Source organism: Pteropus alecto, unplaced genomic scaffold (assembly GCF_000325575.1).
Source record: "Pteropus alecto unplaced genomic scaffold, ASM32557v1 scaffold44, whole genome shotgun sequence".
NCBI lineage: Eukaryota > Metazoa > Chordata > Mammalia > Chiroptera > Pteropodidae > Pteropus > Pteropus alecto.
The window spans coordinates 9,230,650-9,241,529 of NW_006436812.1; the positions used below are offsets into that span (position 1 = coordinate 9,230,650).

The 10,880-nt window shown below is 47.6% G+C and overlaps 1 protein-coding gene across 3 annotated transcripts in view; it reads left to right on the forward strand.

Annotated features, from left to right (window-relative positions):
- Nucleotides 1-10,880, forward strand: part of SETD1A (SET domain containing 1A) — a 23,637-nt gene that overhangs the window by 2,671 nt on the left and 10,086 nt on the right. For 2 of the 3 annotated variants that reach the window (XM_006914148.3, XM_015591169.2), the window contains exons 2-13: nucleotides 97-261; nucleotides 483-578; nucleotides 2,288-2,558; nucleotides 3,642-3,763; nucleotides 3,995-4,224; nucleotides 4,510-5,359; nucleotides 5,514-6,299; nucleotides 6,802-6,978; nucleotides 7,083-7,170; nucleotides 7,872-8,029; nucleotides 8,187-8,274; nucleotides 10,076-10,417. In XM_006914148.3, the coding sequence (XP_006914210.1) occupies nucleotides 112-261; nucleotides 483-578; nucleotides 2,288-2,558; nucleotides 3,642-3,763; nucleotides 3,995-4,224; nucleotides 4,510-5,359; nucleotides 5,514-6,299; nucleotides 6,802-6,978; nucleotides 7,083-7,170; nucleotides 7,872-8,029; nucleotides 8,187-8,274; nucleotides 10,076-10,417 (3,358 nt within the window). In that variant the 5' untranslated portion in view covers nucleotides 97-111. The remainder of the gene's footprint in view (nucleotides 1-96; nucleotides 262-482; nucleotides 579-2,287; nucleotides 2,559-3,641; nucleotides 3,764-3,994; nucleotides 4,225-4,509; nucleotides 5,360-5,513; nucleotides 6,300-6,801; nucleotides 6,979-7,082; nucleotides 7,171-7,871; nucleotides 8,030-8,186; nucleotides 8,275-10,075; nucleotides 10,418-10,880) is intronic. The other variant, XM_015591170.2, reaches the window with a different exon arrangement.

A 10,880-nucleotide genomic window follows, 5' to 3' on the forward strand; every position in this document is an offset into this window, starting at 1 on the left:
TGGGATGATGAACCTGGAGTCCGAGCTAGTCGGTGAGGGGCAACAAGAGAGTCAGGCCTAAGACCTGAACCTCCTTGCGGATTTCTCTCCTAACAGTGTAAATGAGCAAAGATGGATCAGGAAGGTGGGGGAGATGGGCAGAAGGCCCCGAGCTTCCAGTGGCGGAACTACAAGCTCATCGTGGATCCTGCCTTGGACCCTGCTTTGCGCAGGCCTTCTCAAAAGGTGTACCGCTACGATGGAATCCACTTCAGTGTCAACGTGAGTGCCCCAAGCCTTTCCTTGCCATCTAGGGAACTCCAGGTCCCATTCTCCTGTTAGCTCTGTTCAGTATCTAGAACTTCCATACCCTTAGCCTGCCTTCTAAAAAGTGGGCAACCAAACCCAAACTCTTTTGTATATGGGTCTCCAAATGGGTTTCTTAGAGCTCAATAATGTGGTTTCACCTTGAGCTATCTTTCTGTTCTTGGTTTCCTTCCTAGGACTCAAAGTATATACCAGTCGAAGACCTCCAAGACCCCCGTTGCCATGTCAGGTCCAAAAACAGAGACTTTTCCCTCCCAGTCCCTAAGTTTAAGGTATGTGTCTGCTAGTCTGGTATGGTGGCCCTTGGAGGGTGTGGAGGATCTGTCCTGGCAGTCTAATCTTAATGTAGCCGAGTGAAAGGATCACAGCCAGATCTAACAATCTCTGAGGCTGTGAGACTGAGTTGTTCTGGATAGGAGGTATGTTTATGTTCTAAAAAGGTGTAGATGAGGTATCCCAAGCAGGGGTGTTGACTTCTTGAAGGACAACATAAATTCAGGTTTAGCTGGTATACCTATCACTATGTATTCCTGGACAGTGCCTGGCTTGACAGTGCCCTGGTGTGATGCCCCAGTTTCTCAACAAAGGGAGTGACAAGGCCAGGGACTCCATCCCTGGAGTCCTCTATTTCTCACCTCTCATTTGGCCATTTCATTCTCTATCTTGTTTCTTCAGAGTATTCCCATTTCCCTGGCTAGGCAGGATACTTGTCAGACCCTGGGTTGAGGCTAGAAAACTGATGGTGCTTAGTTTCCTTCAGTAATTCTTTATTCTTCATTTTTAAGTCATTTGCTGGGTTCTCTCATCCCTCTTTTCACTTTGTACACTTTCCCTGGACAGCTTCTTTCATACCCACGACTTTGACTATTCCAAAATGTTGATGACTTCCAAATCTGTTTCCAGATAAGATTAGTCTCTTGAGCTCCAGACTTATATGCCTGGTAGTGGGACAGCTCCATCTGGAGCCCCACAGACATCTCAAACTCAGGAGATCTAAAACAAATTATTCTTTACCCCTTTAATTCTGCTTTCCCTTCCATCTATTCAGCTGCACAAGCTAGGAGCCTAGGAATCATCCTATGAGGCTCCTACCCTTTATTTGTCACAAAGTTCTGACCCTTTTTCTTAAATACATTTTTTATCTTAATTCTGTTTCCATTTCCATTTCTTTAATGCATACTGTTATATTCATTTCACTTGGTTTCCTTGCTTCCATTTTCCTCTATTTCATTTTCAAACCTATTGTTATTTGTCTTTTTGGTTTTACTGATCTCTTATTTTACTTTTGTTGCCATGTCCATGATTTTGTGCATCGACATGTATGATTATTGATCTGATCAAGCTTCATCTTTTGCCTTGATATCACACACCTGTGTTTCATCATACCATATGCTTTGCAATTTCTAGGAAATGCTAAGTTATTTAATAGTTTTGTGCTCTAATGAGTCCTTGTCATATTGGTGAATTTCTGTTTTTCAAAGAGCCCAGTACAAATGACTCCATGTATGTGAATTCTTCCCTGTCTCTACTCTGAACAAGGATTTCCTTCTCTGGGCTCCCAAACACCCTGTCTACATCTCTGCATCACTTACTGTGTCATGTTACGATCGTGTATGTCTTTCTGTCCTGTCTATTTTTGTCCATTTTTGTATTCCTAGTGCCTAGTCCATGGTAATCATGTAGTAAAAGCTGAGTTAGTGAATTATTTCTCTACAGCTAGTTCCTTCCATGTGTACTTATTTCTCAGTTTGTACATTTCTTTACCTGGTTCTTGCCATTATTCGGTGGAGAGAAGAATTCAGGAAAGAGAAGGGTCAAAACCGATATATATCTCTTGTTGGGTCCCATTCCCCATTCCATTACCTCTCAGTTACCCAGTCCTATTTCTCTTGATTTCATGGATTGCTCTAAAATTTCCCCAAGGACAAAGGAACAGTGGTCAGTATTAAGATCCCCGACTTAACTCTCTTGCTCTCCACAGTTGGATGAGTTCTATATCGGACAGATCCCACTAAAGGAAGTGACTTTTGCAAGGCTGAATGACAACGTGCGGGAGACCTTCCTAAAGGACATGTGCCGAAAGTATGGCGAGGTGGAAGAGGTGGAGATTCTTCTTCACCCCCGTACTCGCAAGCACCTGGGCCTGGCCCGTGTGCTCTTTACCAGCACTCGGGGAGCCAAGGAAACAGTCAAAAACCTCCACCTTACCTCTGTCATGGGCAACATCATCCATGCGCAACTCGACATCAAAGGTGAGGGTTCTCTTGCCTGCTGTCAAAGTTGGGCTTCAGCGGAGACTGTACACGCAAATGCCTGTTGGGGCCAGGCAAGTGATCAGGTTCATGATTCCTCATCTGTAACTCTTGGAGTGAGATGAGTTTATAAAATCAGAATTTTATGAAGGGATTATGGTACATATATGTATTTTCGATAGGGTTGGGCAGCACCCTATAGTCTAGCATATGACTATTTTTGTAAGAAAATTTGTGAAGGATCACACTAGATAGGAAGAATAAAAGCTATAGTAAATGGCCTCATCTCAGGTCAGGTTTTGATACTGAATTCCCAAAGATACTGGGTTTTGAGTTTGGGGTTTTTAAATTTGAATTAGGGACCTGTATAGGTGAGTGAAGGAAGCACTCTTGGTTTTTGCGTCAGGAGCAATAGGAAGGGGTGGAGATTGTGGGATATTGTAGCAGTGCCATCTAAAGGAGGTGGCTGTCACTTGGCATTAGCCAATTTGCAAGTGAGATTGAGAACTAATATTGCTGAATAATCTGGGTTTTTTAAAGGCAGAAATCTAGGTTTTCATGTGGAATCTCATGGTTTTAAAATGTTGCATTCCCCTCCCCCTGCACCCTCCCAGTTTTTGTTTTTTTTTTTTTTAAGTGATTGTGTAGGGCAAATAAAATACAACTGTAGGCTGGATTTAGCCCTCAGGTTGCCATTTTGTAACATTAGTTTTATAGGATGAAGAGCATGAAAGGATTTAGTATCAGATGACCTGGGTTTGGATTCTAGTTTTGCCACTGACCAACTTTGTGCAGGTCAGTTTTCTTTAAGCTTATAAAGTAGGGGTACTGATGCTTTTCCCTCCTGGTGATTATCCAGTGTAGTAACACTTATGGAAAAAACTGCGAAGTGTCATACTATATGTTATTTGTAGTAGACGTTAAATGGAGTTGAGGTAGAAGGTCCCTAAAAAGATAGAAAGTAGAAGAATTGAAATCCCCAAACCCAAGACTCAAATTGAGGCCTGAGGAAGATGTGGGAATACCAAATTAGGAAGGAGTTGTTTCTCCATCTTACTCTGTTGGTTCCCTTTCTTCCTCCAGGACAACAACGAATGAAGTACTATGAACTGATAGTCAATGGCTCCTATACCCCTCAGACGGTGCCCACTGGGGGCAAGGCCCTGAGTGAGAAGTTCCAGGGTTCTGGTGCAGCCACCGAGACGGTGAGAAGCTTGTGGTTGCCATAGCCCTAGCCATGTGAGCATGGTACTTGAGTGCCAGGACCAGTCTTTGGGAGGTTCTGGACTTCACTGTTAAGTATAGGAAGAGCCAAGAAAAGATTCCTAGATGCTTTCAAAAGACAGGGAACTGGGATTCTTCATTTGGAGAAAGGTGAGTTGTTAAGTGGTACTTGATTTCTTTTCCTTTCTCAGTGCTCCATTCTCTCCCTCTAGACTGAATCCCGCCGCCGCTCCTCCTCCGACACTGCTACCTACCCAGCAGGCACTGCTGTGGTGGGCACGCCTGGCAATGGCACCCCCTGCTCCCAGGACACAAGCTTCTCCAGCAGCCGACAAGACACCCCATCTTCTTTTGGCCAGTTCACCCCTCAGTCCTCCCAGGGAACCCCCTACACATCTCGGGGGAGCACCCCCTACTCTCAGGACTCTGCCTACTCCAGCAGGTATAGAGTAAATACTCTCTGGGACCCCCAGATTGTGAGAGCTGTCGCTGGGAAGAAGAAACCCAGAGTCCCTCTAAGAGGAAGTCGGGAATAATTTGTTCTGGTTTCTCTGTGGATTCAGCCAACAAATCCCCATTCTCAGGGAACTCACTCCAGCTAAGTACCCAATACCATTTAGATCTTTTTTGCAGGACAGTGTAGAGTAGCTTTGGATACTGAGAACTGGGATTCTAGGGTTTGGTGACACAGAGCTGAACCCAGCTAACTCACGCACTTTTTCTCCAGCACCACTTCAACTTCCTTCAAGCCCCGGCGGTCAGAGAACAGCTACCAAGATTCCTTTTCCCGCCGCCATTTCTCTGCATCTTCGGCTCCCACGACCACCTCTGCAGCCATCTCTGTCACCACTGCAGCCACTGCCACATCCTCCACTTCTTCCTCCTCGTTGTCCTCGTCGTCCTCATCGTCCTCTTCTTCCTCATCCTCTCATTTTCGTGGTTCTGACTCAAATTACCCAGCATATTACGAAAGCTGGAATCGCTACCAACGCCATCCTTCCTACCCACCCCGCCGGGCAACTCGGGAGGACCCCCCTGGGGCGCCTTTTGCTGAAAATACAGCTGAGCGCTTCCCACCTTCCTACACCTCCTACTTGCCCCCTGAGCCCAACAGGCCCACTGACCAGGACTATCGGCCTCCTGCCTCAGAGGCTCCACCCCCAGAGCCTCCAGAACCTGGTGGAGGTGGCGGTGCTGGGGGGCCCAGCCCTGAGAGAGAAGAAGCTAGGACTTCCCCCCGCCCAGCCTCACCTGCTCGTTCTGGCTCCCCAGCCCCAGAGACCACCAATGAGAGTGTGCCCTTCGCTCAACACAGCAGCCTGGATTCTCGCATTGAGATGTTGCTGAAGGAGCAGCGCTCCAAGTTTTCTTTCCTGGCCTCTGACACAGAGGAAGAGGAAGAGAACAGCACCACAGGCCCTGGGGCTAGAGACACAGGGATCGAGGTGCCTTCTGGGTCAAGTCATGGTCCCTGCACGCCCCCTCCAGCCCCAGCTAATTTCGAGGATGTGGCACCTACAGGGAGTGGGGAACCAGGGGCTACTCGGGAGTCTCCCAAGGCCAACGGACAGAACCAGGTGAGGTTGGGGTCAGCCAGCAGAGGTGCCTGGGATCAGGGAGGCAGGGTCGGGCCCAGGGGGAGAGGAAAGGGAAGTAGACAAAACAGGGATTTGAGGAAAAGCCCAGGGAACAGGCAGAAGCTTTCTGTGACCTTCCTCTGCACCCCTACAGGCTTCTCCATGCTCTTCTGGAGAGGACATGGAGATCTCCGATGATGACAGGGGTGGCTCACCTCCTCCAGCCCCAACACCCCCTCAACAGCCTCCACCCCCTCCTCCTCCACCCCCTCCTCCACCCCCCTACCTGGCTTCCCTTCCCCTTGGTTATCCTCCCCACCAGCCTGCCTACCTCCTCCCACCCCGACCCGATGGACCACCACCCCCTGAATACCCGCCACCTCCTCCGCCACCTCCCCACATCTATGATTTTGTGAACTCCCTGGAGCTCATGGATCGACTTGGGGCTCAGTGGGGAGGAATGCCCATGTCCTTCCAGATGCAGACCCAGATGTTAACTCGGCTCCACCAGTTGCGACAAGGCAAGGGATTGACTGCTGCCTCAGCTGGTCCCCCTGGTGGAGCCTTTGGGGAGGCCTTCCTCCCATTCCCACCCCCTCAAGAGGCAGCCTATGGCTTACCCTATGCCCTATACACACAAGGGCAAGAAGGCCGAGGGGCATACTCCCGGGAGGCCTACCACCTGCCTTTGCCCATGGCAGCCGAGCCCCTGCCCTCCTCCTCAGTCTCAGGAGAGGAGGCCCGGCTGCCTCCCAGGGAGGAAGCAGAGCTAGCAGAGGGCAAAGCCCTGCCGTCAGCAGGCACTGTGGGCCGTGTGCTGGCCACCCTAGTCCAAGAAATGAAGAGCATTATGCAGCGAGACCTCAACCGCAAGATGGTGGAAAATGTGGCCTTTGGAGCTTTTGACCAGTGGTGGGAGAGCAAGGAAGAGAAGGCCAAGGTGAGGGCCAGTGCCTGGCAATGGGGAAACCTGGGGCTCCATTGGTGGAAATAGATCTCTTGCTCCTCCAGGCTACACAGCTCAAAAGAGAAGAGGGATGATCAAGGCAAGTGGAGAGAGACTGTGGGCATGTGGTGGGATACTAGTTGGGCCAGGGAGTTGGGGGCACACACAACAGTAGAAAAGCGTGAGCCTGAGAGTCTGAAAAGCTTTGTCCTGAGTCCAGTGTTTGTCGTGGACAAGGCCCTTAAATGTCTCTGGGCTTTAATCTTCAGTGTCTCCATTTGTAGAGTGGGGAGAATAGTAGCTGCTTCCTAAGGTTGATGGACTGTAAACAAGCAGACTTAAGGAAATGCAGGGGCTGGTGCAAGGGAAGTGTGGCATAGATGTGCATCAAATGGAGGAGTGAGTAGATACATTTCTATATTCTGGGGCCTGGGAGTAGTTCTCAGGTAGGAGGGAGCACCTAGGTTCTGGGGCTCAGTCCCCCTACTGCCTGCAGCCATTCCAGAATGCAGCCAAACAGCAAGCCAAGGAGGAAGATAAAGAGAAGACAAAGCTCAAAGAGCCAGGCCTGCTGTCCCTTGTAGACTGGGCAAAGAGCGGAGGTACCACAGGCATCGAGGCCTTCGCCTTTGGGTCAGGGCTGCGAGGGGCCCTGCGGCTGCCTTCTTTCAAGGTACTCAGAACTGTGGTCTTGCCTAGTATGTCCTTGGGGTAGGAGTCGTTGGGAACCATGAGTGTTCGAGTTCTAAAACGGCTCCATCTCTTTCCACCCCACAGGTAAAGCGAAAAGAGCCTTCAGAAATTTCAGAAGCCAGTGAGGAAAAGAGGCCCCGGCCTTCCACTCCCGTGGAGGAAGATGAAGATGGTGAGTGAGAGGTCAGGTGGAAGGAGAAAGGGTAGAGGCTGCTTAATTCTGATAGGAAAGTAAGAAGCAGGGATGAAGGGGTAAAGGTGTCTTAAAGGCAAGGAGACAAGTGGAGATTTGACTATAGGGTTATAAAGCAGTTCTGATTATGTGAAGCTTCAGATAGGGTAGTCCCTAGATTTTAGTTATGGTTCTTAGGCTGATAAGCTGATTTAAGTTTTCTGTATTTCAGTTTTCTCTTGTAAAGTAGGAATAATAACTTTAACATCTAAAATCACAGAATTTTGAGGTTAAACAGGTCATCTACCCATGTTTACCATTTAATGCTTAAGCTTTCCTGTAACCTTCTTACCATTTTGTCTAAGACTGAACTATTGGTTGACAGCTTATATGGCTGGGAAACCTTCTTACTGAGTCCGATCTGCTTGCCTGGCAACCCGTTTGCCTAAGTAGTATTTTCTTGGGCCAGGTATAACAAATCATCTGCCCCTTCCACCCAACCCAGAAAATGATGAGAAATAAAATGGATGTGATATATTTAAAGCTGTATAAAACATTGGTTAGCTCTGAGATTTTCATGTTTTTCTGCTGAGCTTCAACTTCTTGTTTATAAAACATCTGTGGGACTGTCAGGAAGATCAACAGCAGTAACTGTTACTGCTGTTGGTAAATTGCTTTAACTACCACTCACCTTGGCTTAGACCCTGAGCGAGAGAAGGAGGCTGGAGAGCCAGGACGTCCAGGGACCAAGCCCCCTAAGCGAGATGAAGAGCGAAGCAAGACCCAGGGCAAACACCGCAAGTCCTTTGCTCTGGACAGTGAGGGGGAGGAGGCATCACAGGAGTCCTCCTCAGAAAAGGTAAGGAGACAAGGCACTTGGTCCCTGCCAGAAGCCTGCTTCCTGAGTTCCTGTCCCCATAGCCAACTTCCCTTTGGGCTGCAGTGCAGGTAGCTATGCCTTCTAGAGGACCAGTTATCCTTTTCCTGTTAGTCTCTATTTGTTCCTTTTCCTTAAGGATGAAGATGATGATGAGGAAGATGAGGAAGACGAAGAGCATGAGGAAGCCATTGATACTGCAAAGAAGGAGGCAGAGGCATCAGATGGTAAGTAGAGATAAAATAGAGTAGGTTTCTGGCTTGGGGAAGAAGGGATTCAGCCACCTGTCTAGCCCTTTCCTGAGCTCACATAACCTTCCTGCTGGATTTATTGGCCATCTTTGCCCTCCCCCAAAGCAACTTCTTAGCCCTATCCTTTGGAACCCTTGGCCCATTGTAAACAACAACATCAATACCCAGAATGCTACCCCTTGCTTACCTCTTCTACTGAAACAAGGCTCTCCCCTGAAGACTACCCAACAGAGCCTGTTTTCCCAAGTCCTCGAGATAAGGGGTTGCATTCTCCTGCTTTCCCTTTCTTTATGCTACCAGACTGTGCCTTCCCATCTTTAAGTACTGTACATCTTTAAGTAAGGCTCAGCCATTGAGCTGTGCCTCTCTCTTCCCCTCCCTGTAGCTGCCATCACCAGATATGATTTCTCTTCTCAGTCGAACACCCATTTGTTTCTCCACATTGAGGCTTGGGGACATGGTTTAGTCTTTCTTTTCATTCATTTGTTTGGGAATATATATTGAGTTCCTCTTCTGAGCCAGGCACAGTTTTAGGTGTTGGGAACACATTCGTGTCCAAGACAGATGTGATTGCTGCTTTTGCAGAGCTTGTGATCAGTTGGCAGGGAAGAAGAGACTTGACAAACAAGTGGACAAATAAATAACATTTGAAATAGATATGTGCTTTAAAGAAGATAAAATAGATTAACAAGGGTAGAGAGTGACAAAGGTAGGGGAACTGCAGAAAAATTAACTTTTATATCTAATGATGAAAGAATGCCTCTGAGAGGTGCCATTTCCGCAGAATCCAGAATGGTGAGAATGATGATCCTAGAGCCTCTTCAGTAAAGCAGAGGGCAAGGTCATGTGCTGAGAATGAGGGTGTGCAGACCCCTACACATCACTTGGTCACCAACTCCTGTCAGTTTCACCACTTCCATTTTTCTTAAATTGTCAACTTCCTTTGTTCTTGCTCTCCTGCCTTAATCATGTAGAGGCTGCAGCAATTTTGACTGATTTTCCTGTCTGTTTTCATCCTTCTCCGTTCCAATCCATTTTCCAGCCTGCTGATGGAATTATCATTCCTAAAATACACACTGGACCCTGTTACTTCCTCTGTAAAGTATTTTCCTGGCTCCCCGTTTTCCACAAGGTGAAAGTGGCCTCAGCCTGACACTTTAGGCTGCTTATAATCTAGCTCCTGCTTATCTGTTTGGTTCCATCTTGTCATTCTCCAGATCCCTCCATGGCCATCACTACTTTCTATTTTAATTTACCCAATTATGTTTCTTAAAGACTACAAAACCTCTTAATTTCTTAGACTCTTTCCAGTGTACTATCTCCTAAAGGCACAGAGCTTGTAACATTTCCTAAGCTTATTTTACCCTAGAGTTCTTTTACAGAGTTAGTCATCCAGTCAGTGTCTATAAGACCCACTTTGAGAAAAGCTTTGGTAGTTACAGCAGATTGCTTGCCAGTCTCCCAGTGCCGCTCTTCACTTAACCTTTCACATCCCTGCTTAGCCGCCAGGCCTGCCTGATGAACTCCTACTTCTCTTTTTTGACTTCAGTATCTCCTTCACGGGGATGCCTTCCCTGACCATGCTCCCCAGCCCTTTACACTGACATTTATCTCACTATGAACAAATTGTGTGCTTACCCAACTCCTTAAGGGTAGGACTTCCAGGACCTAGCACAGAGCCTAACACATCCATAGTACTGAGTCAGTGAACAAACCCACGGCTTGACCAAGTGAGGGACCTTCCCACTTCGCCTGATTACCCCTTCTGGATTTCCAGGCGAGGACGAGGAAAGCGATTCGTCCTCCAAATGTTCTCTGTATGCTGACTCAGATGGTGAAAATGATAGCACCTCGGACTCCGAGAGTGGCAGCTCGTCCAGCTCCTCATCTTCGTCATCCTCTTCATCTTCCTCCTCATCGCCATCCTCCTCCTCATCTGAATCCTCCTCTGAAGAAGAGGAAGAAGAGCAACCAGGAACCATACCCTCGGCATCACCACCCCCTAGAGATGCCCTTGTGCCCCTGCCAGCACCTGTGGAGGAGTCCAAGCCAGAAAGAGTGGCAGGCTCCCCAGTCACACCACTCCCCGAACAGGAGAAGTCTCCAGCAATACCTGCAGGTAGGTGGTGTGGAGCTGTTGATTTGATCTGTGCGTGTGTGTGTCCGTGAGAACAGTGGGGTCAGCATTTATTAGTTGCGTGCAAGTATGTGACTTTATTGGAAAACATGCAAAGTTGGACAAAAGTCACTATCTCCTGTCACTTCTCCCCAGGAGACATTTATGGTCTAATGTACTCCAGCTGCACTGCCATAAGTGGTTTATAGAGCCACACCAGGGTGGTTGGCTACTAAAGTAAAACAGAATGGTCTCTTCCCAAGTAAGTTAAGGAGAAAATTCCCAATTTAACAAATTGCTCCTCTAATTTTTCTTAAGCCCATTTCTTAATGTGTAATGTATACTTTGATTAAATGGACAAATAGGTAGAAAACAACTATTAAAAACATTAACCCAGACCTTAATTCTAGCTTTACTTTCCTTTGCAGATTTGTACATTCAGTTTTTATTTTGTAACATGTATACG